This window comes from Mauremys mutica, chromosome 1 (genome assembly GCF_020497125.1).
Source record: "Mauremys mutica isolate MM-2020 ecotype Southern chromosome 1, ASM2049712v1, whole genome shotgun sequence".
Classification (NCBI taxonomy): Eukaryota; Metazoa; Chordata; order Testudines; family Geoemydidae; genus Mauremys; species Mauremys mutica.
In genome coordinates, this window is record NC_059072.1 from 31,229,685 (window position 1) to 31,255,003 (window position 25,319).

The 25,319-nt window shown below is 45.3% G+C and overlaps 1 protein-coding gene across 5 annotated transcripts in view; it reads left to right on the forward strand.

Annotated features, from left to right (window-relative positions):
- The window catches only part of CPNE8 (copine 8), a 230,181-nt gene that overhangs the window by 167,177 nt on the left and 37,685 nt on the right, over positions 1-25,319 (forward strand). For 3 of the 5 annotated variants that reach the window (XM_045030409.1, XM_045030433.1, XM_045030468.1), the window contains 2 exons: positions 19-200; positions 12,263-12,390. In XM_045030409.1, coding sequence (XP_044886344.1) covers positions 19-200; positions 12,263-12,390 — 310 coding nt within the window. The remainder of the gene's footprint in view (positions 1-18; positions 201-12,262; positions 12,391-25,319) is intronic. The other 2 variants (XM_045030427.1, XM_045030417.1) reach the window with 2 other exon arrangements.

Consider the following 25,319-nt stretch of genomic DNA (forward strand, 5'->3'; position numbering starts at 1 on the left):
ATCTTTGTGTTTTAACAGGTCACCCTGCACAGCCCACCTCGCTCCACTATATGAACCCGTACCAACTGAATGCTTATGGCATGGCACTGAAAGCAGTAGGTGAAATCATTCAAGATTATGATAGTGACAAAATGTTTCCTGCTCTAGGTTTTGGGGCTAAGCTGCCCCCAGATGGAAGAGTATCACATGAATTTGCTTTGGTAAGAAAATACATAGGAATTCAATTTTTAATATCTTTTCTTGTATGTTTAACAAAGTTGTTTTGTGGTTGTATGTATGCTTGAATTCCTTGCTGTACAGAAAATCCTTGAGAGTACAATAGTGAATTCTGGCCTCTTTTTCTGAAGTATTGTTTTGTATTTTGATCACAACAGGCAATAAAACAGAAGAAAATATTCTACCAGTTGGGTCATCCAGCTTTCAAAAGCAAACAACTTTCATGTTCATGGGAGCAGTTTCAGCAGTCTTCATCAGGATTAAGTTATAGATAGAAAGCCCAAATAGTCAGGAAGGTCCTTTAAACTCCAAAAGAGGAGGAAGGAGGTAATCTTCCTAGGCCTCAGCTGCAGTAGCTTGACAAACAATTACTGCTACTTCTAGGCATCCAGTCTAAGGACATGATAGATTTGTGGGCTCCAGAAGAATCCCACACCAGGGTCATCTTTTTTCATCTGTCCCACTTTTTGGGGACTAATTGTGTCCCAATTTGTACATGTATAAAAGGCAAAGTCTTCAAACTGAAGGATCCTGCAGATAATCAAATAGGATGTAAAAGCGAAGGAGGGAGAAGGGGGAAAATTTATGAATTTTCCAGAGTGCCAGTTAGATTTTAAAGCTGAAATGTAACAAACTAGATTGGCCAATTTGGTAAATATTTTAGCTGATACCTTAGTTCTCCTAAAGTCATCTCATGCTTGCATGCAGGGCCATGAATATAGGTCTGGGGCAGGGGATTGGGGTGCAGGAGGGAGTGTGGAGTGTAAGAGGGGGTGCAATGTGCAGGAAGGGGTTCAGGGCAAGGGGTTGGGATGCAGGAGAGGTGTGGGGTATACGAGAGGGCTCAAGGCAGGGGTTTGGGGTACAGGAGGGGGTGCAGAGTGCAGGAAGGTGTGGGGTGTGGCAGGAGGCTCAGGGCAGGGGGTTGGGATGCAGGAGGGGTGCAGCAGGGATTGAGGTGCGGACTCCGGCCCGGCACTGCTTACCTGGAGCAGCTCCGGGGTGGCAGCGGTGCACAGTGGGGCTAAGACAGGCTTCCTGCCTGCCCTGGCCCTGCGCTGCTCCCCTCCTGGCACCATGTCCCTGCAGAGGGGAGGGCAGAGGGTTCTGTGCGCTGCCCTCGCCTGCGGGTACCTCCCTCGAAGCTCCCATTGGCTGCATTTCCCTGTTCCTGGCCAATGGGAGCTGCAGGGGGTGGTGCCTGCAGGCGAGGGCAACACACAGAGCCCTCTGCTCCCCACCCCCAGGGACTACATGGACAGGTCAGATCTGGCCCACGGGCCGTAGATTACCCACCCCTGCTTTAGACAGTATTTTTCAAATCAGGACACTTAGGGATATCTACACTTGGAGCTGGGAGTATGATTCCCATGTCACATAGACATACTCACACTAGTTTTCATTGAGCCAATGTTAAGAATATTAGTGTAGCATGGACAGTGGTGATTGGTAGCATGGGCTAGCTGTGCTGTGTGCAAACCTGCCTGAAGTTTGGGTATGTACTCAACAAGGCTAGCCCATGCCACTGCTTGCCACTGCCTGTGCTACCCCAGCTATTGTTTTAAGCATGCTAGCTCAAGGAATGTGAGTATGTCTGTGCAAGCTGAGAATCCTATCCCCAGCTCTAAGTGTAGACATAACCTTAGTTATTCTTAACCAATCAACAAGCTTTGTTAGTTTGCCAAGAAACCACCAAGGCTTATAGTCAACGGTTTAAAGAGGGTTATAGATTCTTTGGGTACCAGATGTTCCAGGGATTTACTGAGCACAACATACAGTCTTGAAAGCTTTTGATGTAGACCAGTGTTGGGTTCAAGCAGTTATTCCATAGAACATAAAATCGCTAAAATGTCTTATTACATTTACTTATAATCATCAGTTATTAATTTCTTTGAAGCATGATAAATGTATTAGAAATACCAAAGTATTTCTCCAAGGAGTAAAATTACACTTCTTCTTAAGTCATTCTTATGAGTGTGGTCCCTCCTACTTCTAGTTTGTTTTAAAAGCGAGAAATTTAAAGCATCAAAATTAATTACCTACAAGTTTTTCTTAAAGATTCCTCTGAGGACACTTTCCTTGGACTTATCAAGGAGAAACAAGCATACAGCATTGTGATGGGTTCCCTCTGTGGTGCCACTTGGAACTGGGGTACCACTGAGCCCCCTGACCCACCAGCCTGGGCTCCCTCTCACACTATACTGCTGTGACAAGCTTCAGAGCCCTCCAGCCTGCACTTTCACCAGCATATATACAGGTAGTTGCATGCAGGCTCTCTGACCAGCCCCTGCATAGGAAGGCTACAGCTAAGGCAACTCCCAGCTCCTCAGGCACGCACCCCCTCTGGAGTATAAACCTAAAATTCCTCTTCGAGTGATTGCTCATGTCAATTCTAAGTAGATGCGTGCATGCCGCATGCACAATCGGAAGATTTTCCCCTAGTGGTACCCATCGAGTTGGCTGTGGAGCCTCCTGACATATCACCTTCATGGCGGTGTATATAGGTCCCTGCCAACCCGCTGCCTCTTCAGTTCCCTCTTACCACCAGTGATGGTCGTTGGAGTTTGTCTCTCTCTTGACTCGGGCAAGCAATTCCCTAGCATTTTCTTTCTTTGTTTTGTAAATAGTTTTATTAGCATAGTATTGGTAGTTTTAGTGGTTAATTGGTAGTTAAGGGGCTTTGTTGGGGGCTGCTCCCCCACCACACTCTCCCCTTCGGGGACCGAGGCATGCCTTGATCTCAAGGCCTCAAACCCTGTGCGTTCTGTCAGAAGTCTATGCCCGGGGAGAGCCTCATGATTCCTGCTTAAAGTGCTTGGAAGAGGCCCATCAGACTGATAAGTGTAAGATCTGTAGGCGCTTCCGCCCAAGAACAAAAATGGAGAGAGAGACTTCAGACTTAAGCTTCTCCTTATGAAGTCGGCTCTTCGTCCCCGGCCGGCGCAGCCCGTGTTGGCATCGAAACCCAGCACTTCAGTGCGGAGCGCACTGTCATTAGTAAGAAAGGGCGTGGTGCTGGCAAAGGACCTGGCACCCAGAGACTCATAGCACCGCCACTCTCTGGCACCGAAGACGAGTTCGGCAGCCTCTTGGCATGGGTTGCACTTGCTGGTGCCGCATAAGAAACAAAGAAGAACTGGGAGGGGGCATTCACCAACAGTCAGAGCAGTGGAGCGCGATGGTGCCCGCAGTGTGTGTCCCGTGCCGGGATACTCAGCTCCTGCTCAGACAAAACCAGCACCATTGACTCTAACCACACAGCCGGAACCATCGAGTCTGGTCCCATTGGGCTCCCTAGCGCAGGAGAGCCAAATGGGGATGTTGGACCTGCCATCTATCCCCAGACAGATTTGAGGCTGCAAGGGGCCTGATAGAGTTGATGGCCCAGCAGTCGGCGGCACTGGCACTGCACAAGGGGCCAGTTCTCTCCAAGAGCAAACCAGCCATGCATCTGCAACAGTCCCCCTCACCTGGGCACCACTCTCCGGCACCGTCCTGCATGGCACCCCTGTGGTCCTCAAGGTCGGACTCGACCTCAGAGCCAGAGTCATACATCTCCGGGCAGAGCTGGCACCATTCTGGTCATTTCCAGTGAGAGGAGGCACACCAGGTCCCTACAATGCCCTAGCATCCTCAATCACAGGCTCCGATGCAGTGGCCTTTCTGGACCCCTTGGGTGGGCCATCAATCCCAGGGTCTGAGCTCCAGGTCCCTGTCCATAGCCTCGGACAGGTGGGGGCCCCCTATCTTCCTCAATGGTGAGGGAACCTCCAAAAGGATAGGGCTCGGCACTGAGGTGGTGCCGGACTGTGCCTGCCACCATGCAGGCGGCATCACTGAGGGAGGAACCCTGAGAACTGGAGGGTCAGGAGAAACCTATGCCCATGGGGGCTTCTTCATCTTCCTCCCAAGACAAGGCAGTAATGGCCTCATCTGCCTCTTTGCCAGCCATGGACAGTAGGGCCCATCAAGAGCTGCTTAGAAGAGTAGCTCAAAACCTAGGTCTGCAGGCAGAGGAGGTGTCAGAAGATGTAGATCGCATGGTAGATATTTTGACACCAAAAGGGCCATCAAGGGTAGCCTTGCTGTTGATCAAGACCATTCATAACACCATGAAGACCTTGTGGCAAACTCTTGCCTCCATTCCTCCCATGGCAAAGTGGATGGAAAGGAAATACTTTGTACCCTCCAAAGGGTACGAATACCTTTTCACCCACCCTCAACCAGGTACGCTTATCCTGGATACAGCCAATGCCAAGGAAAGGCAAGGGCAGCAAGGTCCTACACCAAAATCCAAAGAGGCGAAGAAGTTGGACCTCTTAGGCTATAAGGTCTATTCCACCGGGGACCTCCAGCTTCGAATTGCTAATCAGTAAATGGTGCTCAGCCGCTACAATTTTAATTCTTGGAACTCTGTCCAAGTTTAAGGAGCTCCTCCGAACAAACTCCCGATCTGACTTGGGAGCTGTTCTCAAGGGGGGTAAGGCAATTACAAGGCTGCATTGGATGTGGTGCACTCGGCCACACGCACAATGTCTACTGCCATTGTTATGCGCCAAAGCTCTTGGCTGTAGGTCTCGGGCCTCCTACCAGAGGTACAGCAGGTCATCCAAAACTTGCCCTTTGACAGCTCGAGTCTGTTTGCAGAACAGGCGGACTCTAGGCTTCATAGCCTAAAAGACTCTAGGGCAACCGTAAAATCCCTGGGCCTCCACACGCCAGCCCTGAAGAGGAAGCATTTTAAGCTTCAGCCCCCCCACCTCACTTCTACCCTTCTCAGCAGAGACAAGATTATAGCAGAAAATGGGGTAGAAGTAATAGGTGAAGGCTCCCACAGGCCTCCTCGAACCAGGGCCTGGGCTCGATGGGGCAATCTCCAGCTTCCAAGAAAACATTTTTAAGGTTCGCTCAGGGGCGACGCACCAGTCCACATCCCAGATCCTTCCCCACCTTTTGTGAACCATCTATCCCATTTCTACTGTGCTTGGGCCCATAGGCACTGACTTCCACTGTTCCTGGTGGGTGTTTGACCCCTGCCTCTGGCCCCACCCCTACACCACCCTCACCCCGCCTCCTTCCCCAAGTCCCACTCCTGCCCTGCCTCTTCTCTGCCTCCTTCCCTGAGTGCGCTGCATCCCCACTCCTCCCTGCTCCTTCCTGGAAAGTCCTAAGCGCTGCCACACAGCTGTTTGGCGGCAGGAAGCGCTGGGAGGTAGGCAGAGGAGTGGGGATGCAGTGTGCTCGGGTGGGGGAGGAGTTGAGGTGAGGCGGGGGGTGAGGGGAGCTTGGCTGCTGGTGGGTGCAGAGCACCCACTAAGTTTTCCCCGGGGGTGCTCCAGCCTCGAAGCACCTACGGAGTTGGCGCCTATGCTTGGGCCCAAATAACTTGAGACCAGAGGGTCCTGAGAACGGTAGAATTGGGATATTTTCTCCAATTCTGTTCCCTTCCACCTTCCTCCCCAACTCTCCTCATCCATCTTCAGGGACCCTTCTCACAAGCAACTTCTAGTGCAGTAGGTGCAAACGCTCCTACATTTTGGGGCAGTAGATGAGATCCCTCTAGAGTTCAGGGGCAAGGGTTTCTACTCCTGTTATTTCCTAATCCCCCAGGCTCAGGGTGGGCTCAGGCCTATTTTAGACCTGTGAAACCTCCACAGATTCATGAAGAAGTTGAAGTTCCACTTGGTCTCCCTGGCTTCCATCATTCCCTCTCTGGATCCGAAGGACTGGTATGCTGCCCTCGACACGTATTTTCATGTCTCCATACTTCCATCCCACAGAAGATTTCTTCAATTCTTTGTAAACCATTTCCACTATCAGTTCAAGGTCCTCCCCGTCAGCCTCTCAGCGGCCCCTCAGGTGTTCACCAAGTGCATGGCGGTCGTGGTGGCCTACCTACGGAAGCAGCAGGTTCAGGTATTTCCCTACCTGGACGACTGGCTAATCAAGGGCCAAGTGGAGGACAATGTGAGCCTGGTACATATGATGTTCCTCAGGCTTGGCCTCATTCTGAACGTGGCAAAGTCAACAGTAACCCCCCACTAAGAGGATAGAGTTTATTGGAGCCCTGCTAGACTCCACCCAGGCCAGGGATTTTCTTCCGGAAGCTCGTTTCCTCGCCATGAGCACCATCATAAAAGATCTCAGCAGATTCCCCACCACAATGGTGCAGAATTGCCTAAAATTACTCAGACACATGGCTGCTTGCACGTATGTGGTACGGCAAGTCAGACTGCAAGTTCGTCCCCTTTAGGCTTGGCTGGCCTGAGTTTACAGACTGAACCAAGACCACCTAGACAGACTGATCACTCTTACCCCTCAGGTTCTCGAGTCTTTTCGGTAGTGGCTCAACCCAGAAACAGTATGTACAGGACTACCTTTCTCCAAACCTCAGCCAACACTGTCATTAATCACAGATGTATCAGCAATGGGATGGGGAGCGCACTTAAGCAATCTCAGGACTCGGGTTCTTTGGTCCTAGGCAGAACTTTCACTGCATATCAACATAAAGGAGCTGCACACAGTGTGCCTTCCTTGCCAAACCCATCTTCCAGGCAGATGTGTATCAGTATTGACAGGCAGAACCACAGCGATATTCTGTATAAGCAGACAGGGTGGTGCTCCTCCTCAGGAAGCCCTCAAGTTGTGGGAATTTTGCATCGCCCACTCGATACAATTGGAGGCCTTGTACCTTCCGGGTTCGCAGAACGAACTGGCTGACCGCCTCAGCAGGTCCTTTCACGGCCACAAATGGTCTCTTCACCGGATGTCACCATCAGAATTTTCCAAAAGTGGGGCTCTCCACAGATACACCAGTTCACGACACGGCACAACAGGAAGCATAAGCAGTTTCATTCCTTCCTGAATCACAGCCAGGGCTTGCTCACGGGCACCTATTGTATGCATTGCCATCATTCCCACTCATCCACAAAGTTCTCCTCAGGGTCTGACAAGACAGCTTCTTTGATGGGTTCAGCAAAATATTAGGTTCCATTTGGTGACCTCCAGTTTTATACTTTCTTTTCAGGGATTATTGGAGGTTGGCAGCTTTTTTATTTCTACTGGACACTTGTCAACCAGCTTTCTGATTTCTAGTCCCCAGTTTTCCTGCTACTTCCATTGATATCCAGTAGATAGTTTTGATATATAACAAATTTCTGTGGTTCTTTTCTTTGTCAGAGGTTTTTTACATTTTTATTCATGTCAGAGATTGTATTTTTTATTGAGCACCCTATTAATTAGAATTCCCCCTTTTAAGATTTTTTTAATATTTTAAGACTATACACAGGTTAGGTGTTTATGCTTCCTTATGCCATATCATTCATAAAATTTCTACAATGCAACAATAATTTAGAAAGAAAACAGTCCTTTATAGTTCCACAGAATTTGGTGAACATGGTCATACGTTCTTTGATTATACTGTGACGGGTTGGGAGCTGTCACCCGATGTGCCAAGACTACTTCTACCCCGCCTTCCCTGCCGGTTTGGGGCTCCAGCACCCTGTCCCGTCTGCTCCAACAAAGACCCAGGGTCTGAATTACTTGCCCCAAAACTGCAGGTTTACCTGAAAGCAGCTAACAGAAGTGTGCTTGTCTCTAACACTTGGATGCCCAACCCCCAATGGGGTCTAAACCCAAATAAATCTGTTTTACCCAGTATAAAGCTTATGCAAGTTAAACTCATAAATTGTTCGCCCTTTAATAACACTGATAGATATGTACAGCTGTTTGCTCCCCCAGGTATTAATACATACTCTGAGTTAATTAATAAGTAAAAAGTGGTTTTATTAAATACAAATAGTAGGATTTAAGTGATTCCAAATAGTAACAGACAGAACAAAGTAAGTCACCAAGCAAAATAAAATAAAACGCGCAAATCTATGTTAAATCAAACTGAACTCAGATAAGATCCTCACCAGTTCCAGAATGCTCCCTTTTACAGACTAATCTCCTTTTAGCCTGGGTCCGGTGATCCCTCTCACCCCTTGCACACTGTCCTTTGTTCCAGTTTCTTTCAAGTATTTTTGGGGGTGGAGAGTCTCTCTCTCAAGCCAGCTGAAGACAAAATGGAAGGGTCTCCCATGGGCTTAAATAGACTTTCTTTTTGTGGGTGGAGACCCCCTTCCCTTCCTATGCAAAGTCCAGCTCCAAGATGGAGTTTAGGAGTCACCTGGGCAAGTCACATGTCCATGCCTGACTCACAGTTTCTTACCACGTAGCAGCCATGGGTCACATGCTACCTTGAATGTCCTCAGGTAGACTTCTTATGTGGATTGGAGCATTCCAAGATTCATTGTCCTTTAAGTGTCTCTTGATTAAGTATTGTGATAGACCCAGGCCAGTTGGGTACAGCAGAATAGCAGCAGGCAGATATACTGGCCACTGGATTAACAGTTTTCTGTTTCCTGACTGACCAGAGCAGGGGCTGCTCCAGGCTAATGAGAACACCTGACTCTAATTAACCTGCAAAGAGTCAAGTGAGGCCATTAAGTTAATGTGACCACCTGACTCTAATTAAGGCCCTGCTGATACTATAAGAAGGGCTCACTGCAGTAAGGCAGGGGAGAGACAGGGAGCCAGAGGAGAGGAAGTGCAGCTGAAGGGCTGGTTAATGAAGACACCCTCAAACCATCAGTAAGGGAGTCCTAAGGTAAGGGAGAAGCAGGAGAGCTGTGGGGAAGTGGCCCAGGGAAATACAGCAACTCTGGCAATGAAAGGTTGGCTGCCAACAGCTGCTACCATTAGGGTCCCTGGGCCAGAACCCGGAGTAGAGAGTGGGCCTGGGTTCCTCCAACCCACCACTACAGGAACATGTCCTGGGAGGGGAAGTCAGGCCCCCATCAGGACAGGAGGCTAACCTGTTCTGAAATAAGCTCCCAGGGACAACAGAGACTGTGGGAGTTCTCTCACCAACCTCCTTGCAGGCCTATGATGAAAAGGGCTCAGTAGACTGTAACTCTGGCCCTAGAGAGAGAAGGGCTACGTGGAGGGTCACAGTGAGCCACTGAGGTTAGCATAAACCACCTAGAAGCGCAGGACCCACAGGAGCAAGGTCAGAGCTCTGCCACAGTACCTAACTTCAACATTCCTTTCTCCAGGAACTGACCAAATACTCTACTAAGGTTATTTAGAAATCAAACCAGTACACAGCCAATATTCATAACTTTGAATACAAAAATGGTACATGCATACAAATAGGATTAATAGATTCAGTAGATCATAATCTTTGAGATATGCTACATATGCCATGTAACATAAAACACATTCTAAGCATATTTCCATAAAGCCTTAGGGGAGTTACCGTCACAGATACCTAATATCTTTCATTTCACATTCTTCAAAGTTTACAATAAAATAAGAAATATTGAAGGACCTAGACATCTTATCCACATATAGAAAGATGGTATAGCTGATTGATAAGGCAGACACAGTACAGTTTTTAATTTGGAGTGAAAAAACGCATTGGACTTCTGTGGGGAATAAGGAAGTTTGGCCCATGTAACCTTCAGTTTCTTTGGTTCAGACAGCAAGTTATTTCTACCTTGCATAAACTCTATAGTTTTCATACTCCTTTGTGACTTGATTAACTCTCAGAACATTATGGGTTTGTCTGCATAGGAAAACATCCTCTTTTTCTATATATTCTATATCCTTGTTTAATCTTCTGGGTGGACTTTTTTTTAGCTATGCAAAGGCTCCATCCATATATAAATGTATAAAATGGTCTCCATATTAATCCATTGCACAAGAGTAGTTAAAACATATTGTTTAAATATTCCAGATCAGTTCCCTGGAAAATTCCAGTTCAAACTTTACTTATCTCAGTTCTACAGTCAAGATGAAGTGTGGATTGCTGGTTTCCTATTATTTTTGGTTAGATTGAGATAGACATTACTTAGGGGTAAACAAAGGTACATACTGTAACGTTGGTTGTGTCCTTGATAGGGGAATAGATTGGTAGATTTTCTGATTTAAGGTCAGAAGGAATCATAGTTATTATTCTTAACACACTCAAGGGCATATTTGAAATCTGTACATCTCATAGGAGGCAGTGTTCCCTCTAGTTTGATAAAATGCCAAAGCCCCCCTCCCATTGTATTGCATGAGAAAAACTACAAGAAGAGATCTTTGCGCTGTTGAGTATAGGTACCATAGAAGGTGGTGCCAGAACTTTACTGAAGGAAAAGGTGTTTTCTGGTATTCCCTTATTCCCAAATAGAATGGTGTCCTGTGCATTCTGAAAATTAAACAAATACTTTGGGAAGATAAAGTTCCATATGATTGCTCTGGGAAGTATTATCACTACTCTAAACCAGGAGGACTAGTTTGGGGCCTTAGATCTTCAAGATGCTTATGTCTACATTTCAATAAGAGAAGACACAGGATGTGTCTCAGTGTACTTTCAGTCACTACCAGTATAAGATGCATTGCCCTTTGAGTATTCAGTGAGCCCAAGAGTATTCACCAAGTGCTTGGTGGTGGAAGTAGTTTAACATCATGATTGAGGCCTGCAGGTGTTATCTATATCTGGACAATTGGCTCATAAAATCAAATCATTTCAGAAGTTAAGGTTTTTTCTAACTACCAGCCCCAAGATTCGGTATGGAATCTTAAACTGGGATTTGACTTATTTACATATTATGAAACAAATAAATAGGTCCCTCCAAATTGGCAGCCCATTGTGCATAGGCATTATAAAAAAAAGTACCCCAAAAAGCTTAGTTTCAAGTACAAGAATTCCAAGCAGTCCTGTGTCTCCCAACATAGTGAGCTCACAGGTCCCATTTGTCCCCCTTATGCACTAGGTCCAATACGTGCTCAGGATCAGTTTGCCCAGTACAGAGCAGAATACTGAAGCCAATAAAAACTACAGCTTCCCTTACACTTATATACTGTTGTCAGGGTTCCCCCACACACACACACACACTGAACTCTGGGGTACAGATGTGGGGACCTGCATGAAAAAAACCCTAATCTTATATTCTGCCAGTTTAGGTTAAAACATCCCCAAGACACAAATTCCTTTCCTTTGTCCTTGGATGGTATTTTGCTGCCACCATCAAGTGGTTTACACAAAAATTCAGGGAAGGATCACTTGGAATCCCTGTCCCCCCAAACCCTTTCACCCCCTTTCCTGAGGAGGCTTGAGAATAATATACCAACCAGTTGTCTTAGCAGTGTGACCAGACCCTTTGTCTTCAGGACACTGAAATCAATCAGGTTCTTTAAAGAAGACCTTTATTGCTAAAGAAAAAAGTAAAAGAATCACACCTGCAAAATCAGAATGGAAGGTAACTTTACAGGGTAATATACAGAGGATTTAAAACACCGAGGATTCCCCTCTGGGCTCAGCTTCACAATTACAAAAACAGGAATGAAACTAGCTCTGTAGCATAGGAAAATTCACAAGACAAACAAAAGATAACCTAATGCATTTCCTTGCCCTACTCACAGTTTCTGTGGTTTTAGATGGATTATTCCAGGTATATTTTCAGGAGATATTGTACCTGCTTGGCTTCTCCCTTCATCCGGAGAGGGAACAACACACACAACAAAAACAAATCCTTCTCCCCAGATTTGAAAGTATCTTCTTTTCTCATTGGTCTTTCTGGTCAGGTGCCAACTAGGTTATTTGAACTGCTTAACTCTTTACAGGTAAGGCAATCCAGTACGGTTGCCAAGCATACATAAAGGTTGCTACCCTTCCCCCTATATTTATGACAACTGTATTTACATTGGGGTCTGGCCACCATATTATTTTTCCTGAAATATTTTAAATAAGATATTAAGTAGTAATAGATTCCAAAACATGATCCAATAAAAGGTATTACCTCACCCACCTTCTCTCTCTCTAATATCCTGGGACCGACACAGCTGCAACAACACTTCATACAATATTAGTCTTTTGCTTCATGCCTCAAAGGAACACAAGATCTTCAGTTAAATACCATATTAGAACTTTCTCTGTATATTGTGATAATGATTATTTTGATTGATTAATAACTGAAATATTAACAATCTTATCCAATTTTCTTCAACTTTTTAGAATGGAAACCCTCAAAATCCCTATTGCAATGGAATTGATGGTGTAATGGAGGCATATTATAGAAGTTTAAAATCTGTACAGCTTTATGGACCAACAAACTTTGCTCCAGTAATTAATCATGTAGCAAGGTAAGTGTTCCAACAGTTGCTTTGGAGAAACCGAATACATTGACATCATATTACCAATATAATTATTCCATTGAAAGGACAAACAATAGTAGGACATTAATGTTGAAAAATCAAGCATTCAGTTGTCTGGAAATAGAGTTAACGTTGAAAGTTAAATCTTAATTTTCTGCCTTCATGTGCAATCATTAGTATGTGGTCTTTCCATATATAATTATATATTGTTTCTCAAATAATTAAATTATTCAAATAGTAATTTCTTTTATAACATTCTGTACAGTAAACATAGGGATCCTCGGTCTCCTTTCAGTTAAACTTGTTTCACTGAAGAGGGAATTTAGCCTCACTTTTTCACTAGGAGGGTGGTGAAGCACTGAAATGGATTACCTAGGGAGGTGCTGGAATCTCCTTCCTTAGAGATTTTTAAGGTCAGGCTTGACAAAGCCCTGGCTGGGATGATTTAGTTGGGGATTGGTCCTGCTTTGAGCAGGGGGGTGGACTAGATGACCTCCTGAGGTCCCTTCCAACCCTGATACTCTATGATTCTATGATGCATACTGTACTATTGTGTAATAAAGACAGGTCCTGGACCCTCTCCAAGCCCATTTGTTCTACTCCAGAAGCACAGAGGACCTCGAAAGCTGCCTTAGTTTGGTCCTTGAGGAGTCTCTGGCTGCCCTAGAGGCCAGCTTAGTGGGGTGCAGTTGAGAAGGGGTGTGACTGGAGTGTGTTGCGCTTTGGTGATACCTGGCCAGTGTAAGGGCTCTTTGGTGGCCATTACAAGCCAGCATAATTTGGAACCGATCTCAGGCTGATTCAGATTTATACTGAGGGCATGGTGTATGCAAAGGTGGCTTAAACCCATCTTTGCTCTTCTCCTCTCCTCCTTGGTAAGTAGATAATCTTATGCAGCTGAGGATCTGGCATCTGATCTGATAAAATGACATTTTAGGAGATTAAATTTTATTAAATTTTTATTTTTCATTTGTCTCATTTTGCTGTTTCAGCACCTTCACCTATTTTGAGGAAAAACAAAGTATGTTATAATTAGTTGTCTGAAAAATGGAAAAACATTTCACACAAAAAAATTCCAATTTTTGTAGTTGTTTGTTTTACAAGGTCCTAAGTGGAAAAATTAAGTTTTTACCAAACTTTTTTTTTTATTTTGAGTTTTAAAATGTTCACTTCCTCTCTTCCTCCCCCGCCCCCCATCTTCTTCTTTTTTCCCTTTTTGCTACAGAATACAATAATATGAATAACATTCAGGGGTTTGGTGGGTTGGTTAGTTGAACTTTACTAATTTTCCTTTTGCTTCTCTAACTTTGCCGAAGTTGAGTAGATTTGAGAAGTTAGAGGGGGGGGAAGGAAAAATTTAATTAAAAAAAGAGAAATGGAAAAAAAAGAACAATGGAAAAAAAATCTAGAGAAGCGCACACTATCTCATTCGGTGGCAGAAAGGAAAAAAGGCACAGAAAGAGGAAAACACAATGTTGAAAATTTTATATTTTGAAAATTTCTTGTTCAGTGAAAATCCAGAAAACTCTTAAAGAAAAGTTAGAAAAAACAGAATAAATATATTCAAAAGAGAAGTGAGAAGGTGCTTGGAATCTTTCTGAACTATTGTTTCTTATCTGTATGTTAGGAACAATTTTTTCCATTTAAGAAGGGATATATTTTATAACTTCTGACTTCACCAAACTAAGTTATGTAGTAGAGAAAAGTTGGTCCCTTTCCTCCAAAACATGAGAGATATGAGAAATATACCAGTTAAGAATTCTACTGAGTTGATACATGCTTTAATCTCCAGTGTGGCTGATTGGCACCTTATTCAAATGAACTGTCAGGTCTGTTTGTCTTTCTGCTAATTGGAGAAGGGACGTTGTAGTGTCATAACATTGTCATCAGAAGTACTCCTGCATTTCTGAAAAAACCTAAAACGAAAAGTAAGGATGATGGCCAAAAAGTCGAGTCATTAGTGCAGGAAAGGTTTGTGCTTCCGGTAGCCGGGGAAGGTCTCTGTTGCAGAGCTGTAACAAAGCATTTTAGCACCTGTGGTGATCAATCATATTTGTGCCCCCTAGAGGTGCCATGTGGGGGGCATGCAGGATCACATCCCCCTCCTTCCCCTCCCCAAATTCTGCCTCCCATTTAGCACTGCTGTTTTCAAACTGTGGGGCACACCTTCCATGTGAGATGCACCCCACTGTTTGAAAACTGTTGCCTTCTGCCAGGGGCCAGCAGATCGGAAGCTGGTGGGAGCCACCCAGTCTGCTCAGGCCCCTGGCTCTTTGTGCTGTGGAAGCCGGAGTGCTGGCTGGCTGCCCGGCAGCCCTCCCTGCCCTGTTTCCCAAGTCAGGCCACCTCTGCGCAGCCGGGTGCTTTCTAGGCAGAGTGGTGGCACTGCGCCGAGCTCCTGAAACCTTCTTGTCTCTGCCCCGAAGGAGCTTGGTGCCAGCCATCAACACCCCCTGAAACCAGCCCCTGTCCATGAAGCGTGGCTGCCATAAGATGCTCCCGAAGGAGTACTCATTCCCCTTGGGCACCTGCCTCACAGCAGCCCAGTCACACCCCACTCGCTGCCCAGGGGCCTGCCATTGCAGCCAGGTCACTCTCCCCACACTCCCTACACACAGTGGAGCCGCCCCTTGCTCCCCTTGGCTGCTGGGCTCACAGTCACACAGCCTGAGCTCAGCCATGTGAGCCTGGTACCCAGCCCAGGAGCTGGGGGCAGGCAGCTGCTGGCAGGTGAATTTGCTCCTGCCATCTCCAGAAACCAAGGCCGTGAGAACAGAGCAACCCCTAGGGTTACCATATTTCAAACTTCCAAATAAAGCACACTAACAGGGGGAGGGGATCCTGGAGGGGTTTGTATGTGCTGGGAGGGACATTTGGGGGATATTTGGAGGGCACTGGAGGGAGTAACTGCGACAGGGGGCTGATGCTGCTGAGCCCAATCTTGTGCTGCCCCATTTTTGCACCCATGCCAGCTCTGTGCCCTGAGCAGCTGCCCCTCTCACCCCTCCCTAGTCGCCCTGTTCTGTTGGAAAGGACACCATACAACACAGCAGTGCCTGGAACTTCCCCTCACCATTCCCTCAGAGGTTAAGGGATTGAGATGGGACAGCCCAGAAGACCAGCTGGCAGAGAAGATAAGCAGAGGACACTCCGCAGCAGCCACATATTCCTGATCCCTCTTCCTCTTACTGGTCCTGTCCAAGATCCTCAGTAGGACTATTTCTGTAAATGTTCATTCTCTTTTTCACCATGATATCACTCAGATTAACCTTGAAGTTCAAGGTAGAATAGAGAGGAGAAGGTGTTTTTTCCTGCACCCAGAATCTCAAGTTCAGAATGACTCTGTGGAGGACAAATCATGCAGTTTTGGGATCATGATCAGCCATACAAAAGACAGTAATATACAAGGTATAGATAATCTACCTCCAATCAGTAATATTAGGAGTTCATCCAAAAGCTTTAGCACCAGTAATCTTACAGGAGGAGTATCTTCATATCACAGTAGACTTCATCCTTTACCAATATTTATGATGTTCTTCGAGTGCTTGCTCATGTCCATTCCAGTGTAGCTGTGCGTGTGCTGCATGTACCACTGCCAGAAAGTTTTTTCTGTCAATGGTATCCGTCAGATTGTCTCTGGTGCCCCCTGGAGTCATGCCCTCATGGCGCCGTATATAGGGATCTGCCAACCTGTCACCCTTTCAGTTCCTTCTTTCCACCTGTCATGGTTGCTGGAGCTGCTTCTCGTTCTTCCTCTTGCAAGTACTCTCCCCGATAGACTTTGTTTTTCCTGCATATAGTTGAAAAATTAGTAGTTAATTGCTACAGTTAGTATTAGTTGGTAGTAATAAAGTAGGACCCCTCTTAATGGGATTCTCCCCATCCCTGGCACAGGAGCATGCCTCGGTCTAAGGGCTTCATGCCATGTGAGGCTTGCCACAAGCCTATGCCCATTAGCGACCCCCACTCAGCTTGCCTCAAGTACCTTGGGGAATCTCACCTGTGTGACTGCTGCAGGGTTTGTAAAGGGTTCAAACCCTGTAGCCAGAAAGAAAGAGACCAAAGGGTGCCATTGGACTCTCCTCTGAGAGAGAGCCATAGGAGCAAAGGACTGGCACTTCCATCTATACCAGAGGCGTTCCAGGCAGCACAGGACCTGATTTCCCTACTGTACCGCCATTCTACACCAGGTGTGAACCAGTGCTGGAGGCGAGAGCAGCTAAGGCACTGAGGCCCCAGGTGCCGTTGAAGGGGAAACCGGCAATTGATGCCGCAGCACCAGTCGCCCCCCCTTTTGGCACCACTCGCTGGTACCATCTGGCACCACTCCACCATGGTCATCGGGAAGTGAATCCTCACCCTCAGATTCAGAGCCGGAATCCTATAGCTCCCACAGGAGCCGGCACCGGTCTGACCAACAGTACTCGATAGCGGATATGGGCCAGGGGATTTCCACCAATGACCTGGCTGGCACAGACGATGCCTGTGCAGTGGCTATTTTGGACTCCTTTGGCTTTTCATAAGACCCAAGAATCTCAGTCAAGGAGGTCATACTCTGTTTCATCAGAGGGTAGAGGCCCACCACCTCTTCCTGTGGTACAGGAACAGGGCCCAGGTACTGAGCCCGGTACCATATCTCAGGAACTTGCACCATGGGGTCTGCTAGGTGCTGATGGCCAGGAGCAAAGCCTGGTACCGGTCCTAGCATCCTTTTCCTCCTTCTCGGATACGGTGGTAGTGGGAATGTGCATTGCACTCACACAGGATGACCACAGGGTGCACCAAGATCTACTAAGGAGGTTAGCCCAAAACCTGGGGATCCAGGTGGAGGAGATTGCAGAGACCTCCCATGCCCTAGTGGACATCTTGACTCCTTTGGTCCCCTCACGGGTAGCTTTGCCTCTGAATAGTGCCATCCTAGAGCCTGTTAAGGCACCATGTCAAACTCCAGCCTCCTTTCAACCCATGGCAAAAATGGTGGTGAGGAAATATTTTGTACCACGGAAGGGCTTTAACTAACTATATACCGATCTTCCTCCAGGGTCGCTAGTGGGAGAAGCAGGGGCACCAGGGACCTACCCCCCAAGGCAAAGGACACCAAGAAGCTGGACCTCTTTGGCAGAAAGATCTACTCCAAAGAGGCTCCGACTTCATATTGCCAACCAGCAGGTGCTCCTTAGCCATTATGACTTTAACTCCTGGGGTGCAATGACAAAATTTAAGGAGTTGCTGCCACAGGAATTCAGGGCTGAGTTCTCAGTTCTAGTCAAGGAAGGCAGAGCGGTGGCACAAGTAGCACTGGACATGGCCAACTCAGTTACTTGGATCATGGCTTCAGCTATGGCTATGAGAAGAAGCTTGTAGCTGCAGGCCTTGAGTCTCCCGCATGAAGTACAGCAAACTATCCAGGGCCTCCCATTTGAGGGCATGTCATTCTTTTTGGTGCAGACAGACTCCAAGCTCCACAGCTTGAAGAACTCCAGGGCCAGTTTCTGGGAAGTCTCTGGGACTGCACACACCAGCCCCATTGAGAAAGTATTTTAAGCCCCAAACTCTGCCTCATTTCTATCAGCCTCAATCGAGGCAGGATTATAATAGGAGGCATGGCAGGAGCTACAAGAGGAGGCCTCTTTCCGAAAGGAGCTGGGCCTGCCAGACAATCGTCTGTTCTAAACAGGCCTTTTGAGGGTGCATCCAAGGATGCCGTACCAGGACAGTGTCTGGATCCAACTGCTCTGATTTACATGGACCAGCTATCCCATTTCTATTGGGCATGGGCCCATATCACTCAGATCGCTGGGTGATACACATGATAGGACTGGGATACACTCTGGAGTTCAGTTCTTCTTGTCCTTCCGACCCTCCCTTCATGTCCCTCTTCAGGGAGCCTTCTCATGAGAAACTTCTGATTCAAGAAGTGCAAAAGCTCCTGCAAGTGGAAGCAGTAGAGGAGGTTCCTCCAGAGCTAAAGGGCAAGGGGTTTTACACCCGATATTCCCGAAGGCCAACAGTGGTCTCAGACCCATAATGGACCTACAAAACCTCAACAAATTCATGAAGAAGCTAAAGTTCCACAGGGTCTCCTTGACCTCCATTGTCCCCAATCTGGATCCATGAGACTGATATGCCATCTTCAACTTAAAGGATGCCTATTTTCATATTTCAGTCTTCCAAGGCCATAGAAGATTCCTTCATTTCATTGTGGGTCAAGTACACTACCAATTCACAGTTCTTCCATTCGGCCTGTCAGCAGCCACTCAGGTTTTCAGGAAGTGCATGGCAGTGGTTGTGACCTTCCTAAGAAAACAAAGGGTGCAGGTGTACCCTGACCTCAACGACTGCTTGATCAGAGGTCGGACCTGGGCTCAGGTGAAGGCAGACATACGAGTGTTACTGTTAACCTTCCAGAAGTTAGGGCTTTTGTTAAACATGCAGCAATCGACTCTCTCACATCCAGAGGCTAGAATTCATAGGGACAGTCTTTGATTCAGTCCAAGCCAGATCCTTTCTACCGGATGCCAGATTCCAGACCCTAAACTAGATCATAGAGAGCCTCAAAGAGCTACCCATCACCATAGTGAGAAACTGCCTGAAGTTCTTGGGGCATATGGTATCATGCACATATGTGGTGAAGTGCATGACGTTGCAACTCAAACCTCTTCAGGCCTGGCCAGTGTCAGGGTACTGACCAGGTCAGAATCGCTTGGACAGGGTGGTCACAATTCCCCCCTTCGCTGATTGCCTCCCTCTTATGGTAGCTGGATCCAGGGGTAGTATGCACAGGTGTTCCAGTCACAAAACCTCGGCTGTCAATGTCTCTAGTCACCAATGTTTCCATGCTGGGTTGGGGAGCTCACCTGAGGATCCTCAGGACTCAGGGCCTCTGGTCCCAGGAGGAGCTCTTGCTACACATCAATGTGAGAGAACTCAGAGCGATGTGCCTCACCTGCCAAATGTTCCAGCCCCACCTGGAAGGCAAGTATATGTTGATGCTTACAGACACATGACAGCGATGTTCTGTATAAACAGGGTGGAGCGTGATCCTCTCACCTATGCCAGGAAGCCCTCCGTCTCTGGGAATTGTGCATAACCCACTCCATCCACCTCAAAGCATCCTATCTTCCAGGGGCCCAAAACGAGTTAGTGGATTGTCTCAGCAGATCCTTCTCTAATCACAAGTGGTCCATTCGCCCAGGTGTCGTGAGGGATATGTTCCAGAGGTGGGGAAATCCTCAGATAGGCCTGTTTGCAACGAAGTGCAACAGAAAGTGTCTGCAGTTCTGTTCTTTTCTTTTCAGAATCACCATGTGGGCTCGATCAGACATGTTTCTTGTCACTTGGAAGGACCATCTCTTGTATGCATTCCCTCCCATTCCTCTCACACACAATGTCCTGCTGAAGGCCAGAAGGGAAAGAGCGAGCCTGAGCCTGATCACACCAGCCCGGCCACATCAGCACTGGTTCACCACTCTTCTGGACTTCTCAGTGGAAACACCAATCACCCTACGTCCATTTCCAGATCTAATCTCTCAGGATCACGGACGCTTACATCATCCAAACCTCAAGTCCTTCCATCTCACAGCCTGGAATCTTCATGGCTGAATCCCTTGGAGGTAACATAGAATCATAGAGCTGGGACCTCAAGAGGTCATCTGGTCCAGTCCCCTGCACTCAAGGCAGGACTCAGTATTATCAGGACCATCCCTGACAGGTGTTTGTCCAACCTGCTTCAATGATGGAGATTCCACAACCTCTCTAAGCAATTTATTCCAGTGCTTAACCACTCTGACAGTTAGGAAGTTTTTCCTAATGTCCAACCTAAACCGCTCTTGTTGTAATTTAAGCCCATTACTTCTTGTCCTATCCTCAGAGATTAAGAAGAACAGTTTTTCTCCCTCCTCCTTGTAACAACCTTTTATGTACTTGAAAACTGTTACCATGTCCCTTCTCAGTCTTCTCTTCTACAGACTAAATAAACCCAATTTTTTCAATCTTCCCTTTGAGTTCATGTTTTCTAGACCTTTAATCATTTTTGTTGCTCTTCTCTTGACTTTCTCCAATTTGTCCACATCTTTCCTAAAACGTGGTGCCCAAAACTGGACACAATACTCCAGTTGAGGCCTAATCAGTGCAGAGTAGAGTGGAAGAATTACTTTTCGTGTCTTGTTTACAATACTCCTGCTAATACATCCCAGAATTATGTTTGCTTTTTTTTGCAACAGCGTTACACTGTTGACTCATATTTAGCTTGTGATCCACCATGACTCCCAGGTCCCTTTCCGCAGTACTCCTTCCTAGGCAGTCATTTCCCATTTTGTATGTGTGCAACTGATTGTTCCTTCCTAAGTGGAGTACTTTGCATTTTCCGTATTGAATTTCATCATATTTACTTCAGACCATTTCTCCAGTTTGTCCAGATCATTTTGAATTTTAATCCTATCTTCCAAAGCACTTGCAACCCCTCCCAGCTTGGTATTGTCCACAAACTTTAAGTGTACTATCTAAATCATTGATGAAGATATTGAACAGAAGCAGACCCAGAACCGATCCCTACAGGACCCCACTCATTATGCCCTTCCAGCATGACTGTGAACCACTGATGATTACTCTCTGGGAACAATTTTCCAACCAATTATGCACTCACCTTACAGTAGCTCCATGTAGGTTTTATTTCCCTAATTTGTTTATGAGAAGGTCATGTGAGACGATATCAGAAGCCTTACTAAAGTCAAGATATACCACATCTACCGCTTCCCCCCCAATCCACAAGGCTTGTTACCCTGTCAAAGAAAGCTAACAGGTTGGTTTGACACAATCTGTTCTTGACAAATCCATGGTGACTGTTACTTATCATCTCATTATCTTCCAGGTGTTTGAAAATTGATTTCTTAATTATTTGCTCCATTATCTTTCCGGGTACAGAAGTTAAGCTGACTGGTCTGTAATTCCCCGGGTTGTCCTTATTTCCCTTTTTATAGATGGGCACTATATTTGCCCTGTTCCAGTCTTCTGGAATATCTCCCATCTTCCATGACTTTTCAAGGATAATTGCCAATGGCTCACATCTCCTCAGTCAGCTCCTTGAGTATTCTAGGATGCATTACTAACATGCTCAGGTCCAGTTTAAGAAGTTATTTTAGGGAGCAGAAAGCCACTCACCATGGCCATGTACCTGGCAAAATGGAAAAGGTTCTTGATCTGTTCAGTGCAGAAAGAGGTCTCACTCTCCCAAACATCAGCACTGTGTATTCTGAGCTGTTTGCTACATCTGAAACAACAAGGGCTATTGGTATGTTCAGTTAAAGTACACCTGGAAGAAATTTCAGCTTTTCACCCAGGGGTGAACAGTAGGTCCATTTTTTTCTAGTCATTCTGTAGCCACTTTCTTAAGGGACTGGATAGGCTGTACCCACAAGTGCAGCAGCTGATCCCTCCCTGGGACCTTACCTTGGTACTGTCAAGATTCACAGGACCCCCATTCAAGCCCAGGTCAATGTGCTCTTTACTTGTTGTGGAAGGTGGCCTTCCGCTCAGCCAGGAGGGTCTTGAAGATTAGGGCCCTCACATCAGAACCCCCATACACAGTCTTCTGCAAGGATAAAGTCCAGCTGCGCCCTCACCCAGCCTCCCAAAGGTAGTGTCACAGTTTCACAATAACCAGGACGTTTTTTCTCCTAGTCTTTGTAATCAAAACCGCACACAAGTAGCCAGGAGCAGAGGCTCCACTTACTAGATGTCAGGCAAGCACTGGCCTTCTACATAGAAAGAACCAAATCATTTAGGAAGACTCCTCAGTTCTTTGTGGCAGTGGCTGACAGGATGAAAGACCTCCCAGTCTTAGTCCAGAGAATTTCATCGTGGATCACTTCTTGTATCTACACATGCTACGACCTGGCAAAAGTCCCTGCTCCAGTCCCGACAGCACATTCCACAAGGGTGTAAGTGTCTTCAGCTGCGATGCGGCACAGGTTCCCATCCATGATATCTGTAGAGCAACAACATGGTCTTGTGTCCACACCTTCACAACTCACTATGCCATCATGCAGCAAGCCAGAGACGATTTGGCAGAGCGGTGCTACAGTCTGCTTGTTCTTGAACTCTGAACCCACCTCCTACATCTTTGGGAGTCACCTACATTGGAATGGACATGAGCAAGCACTCAAAGAAAAGACATTTACTAACCTTCTGTAACTGTAATAATTTACCTTATTTCGAGTCTGAATTTGTCTAGCTTCAGTTTCCAGACATTGGATCACATTATACCTTTCTCTGCTAGACTGAAGAGCCCGTTATTAAATATTTGTTCTCTGTGTAGGTACTTCAAACTGTAATCAAGTCACCCCTTGACCTTCTCTCTGTTAAGCTAAACAGAGTTCCATTACACTATTATTGTAAAGCACGTTTTCTGATGCTGTAATCATTCTTGTGGCTCTTCTCTGAACCCTCTCCAATTTATCAACATCCTTCTAGGATTGTGGACACCAGAACTCAATACGGTGTTCCAGCAGCAGTCACACCATGTGAAATACAGAGGTAAAATAACCTCACCGCTCCTACTTGAGATTCCCCTGTTTATGCATTCAAGGCTTAAAGTCAAGTGCAATATCATACCTGTCAGCCAATATAAGGAAGTCTTCTGTGGTGTTGAACTGAAGAAGCCAAGAACAAATTAAAATATAAGAATTCTCATTTGTAAAGTCCACATAAGAGACTGAATTAATAGTTTTTACATAATATAAAATCAGCTACTTTAACTAGTTTTTTTGCATAGCAAAATACAGATAAAGCAAATAGAAGTAATAGCAAGATCTGTCTCTATCACTGGTGTGGCATGGTATAAAAAGGATTTTATAACGGCATTAAGAATTGCCAAATTATTAATCCTGCTAGTAGATATTCAGGTATGCATTAAAGCGCATTCAAAAACCACTGCTATTTTGCATGTGTGCACAAACATAATAGTTTATTTTATAAGCTACACAGTGATGCACATCTGTACATATAAGTGAAGAATCTATAGTGTTTTATTTCCCAGATAAAATCTGAACAGAAAGTGTAGGCTGGTTGGTCCTTTTTACTTTATTGCAAGAGATTTGTCTACTGTATTTATTTTAAAAAAAAACAGTTGTAGAAAAATCATTAAGGTGAAAATCCACATGCATAGCTCGGTAAGTGGCAGAAGTTCTCAATTTTTTTTCATCCCCTCATTCAATTGCATGGAATAGATCCTATCTAGATGCACTCCACTTCCTACCAGTTCCCACGGCTAGTCCCAGGAGGTGCCAGGCACACTGCACTTCAAAGAAGTCACCGTGCAGTAAAGTAATGTTCCTGGGATCTGAAGAAGATCAGCTGATTGCAAATGTACTTCAACAGAAAACCACAGGACAGGGAATATGAACTAGCTGATGACCCTCTTCTCACCCTGCCACCTGTGAGAGTGAAAGTGGGTTTCTTTAAGTTGCTAGACCAAGTAATTTTATCGAAGAAAGGATTGACATGTTTAGAGAAACAATGTCTAAAAAAGAAATGGTGGGTCAGCTTATAATAAACTCAATCTCTGAATGCCAATTTAGGAATGTGACTCCTGCTATATTTGGCATATGGGGCTCTTAGGGGACACCCTGGTTAAAAACTAGAAAATTATCACAATAATTAACTGTGGTTATTTTATTTTTAAAGAAAGGAAAATAAAATATACAAAACCACAGAAAACAGAACATGAAATTGTAATCTCTTCTGTATGTGACTCTGTGGAAAGCTTTTGCCAGAGTTCTTACACCTTTAAGATTGGGCCTGTCTCTGGTGGAAGCACTCTTCTCTTTGGAAGTTAAGACCAAAGGGTATTATTTCCCAAAATGAGTAAGATCAAGCGTAGTATCTGTTCTTATCAGTTTAATATCTTGAGTAATTAAAACAGTTTATAGATCAGCACAATTATTTTGTTTAAGGGTAGGTGAATTCTGTTTGGTTTACCATAATTACCTAAATAGTTTATAAATGCGCAAAGGTGATAAAAATTAATGAACATTAAGAACTTTAATCTGAATTACATCCCATTAGTTCTCTGTTTACCAATATTAGACCTAACTAGAATTACCTGGTCTAATCCTCAACCATTTGGTGTTTTAGCAGGAAAAGTTGTTAATATCTTAAATTAGAATAGCATTTCAATATCCCATTAAATTTATTACAAGAAAATTCAGATCTAATTCCTTGGCAATGCTATGGCTAATTTCCATTTCACCAATTCATGTTGAAGACCTGGGGATGTTTCTGAACTGGAGGGTTGTTTCTTCTTGATGCTGCTCAGTGACTATTCCTTTAATGTGGCAGTTGCTGTTTGCTTGCCAGATGAACTGTGATGATCTGCTGTAAAGTTGAGGATGGGAGCAAAGTGCACACTGCTTGTTTATTACAGAGATTTTATACTCTTCTTTGATAATTTTGTTGGTGATGCAAGACATACCTATTTTTTAGGGCTTGGCTGGATTTAAATTAGTTGTTTTCATTCTTATGTTCACTCGGTATCTTCATGCGGTATCCTTAGGAGCTTATCTTCTGTAGTCCATTAATGCATATGCATTAGGGTTATAACTTTACCTGAATTTGATAGTTAAACTGCTTTTGTCTCTGTGGCAGGAAATTATCAGAACATTTTTTAAAGTTGAGATTTAATGCTTTCCTTTATTTAGTCCATTTTCTGAGCTATTTCTTCAGGTTTGTTAGTATTTAATAAATAAATTGAATTTCTGTTTTCAAAAAGTCCAAGCATTCCTGTTCTCTGTATAAAAGCTTTTAGTTCTTATAATAGTCTTTTAAACTTACTTAATTCTTAGAGAGTCTTCAGACTAGAATAGTCTTTAAATAAGTCATTGTCTTTTCTTAAGTCTTGGAGATGCGATTCTCTTTCTGAG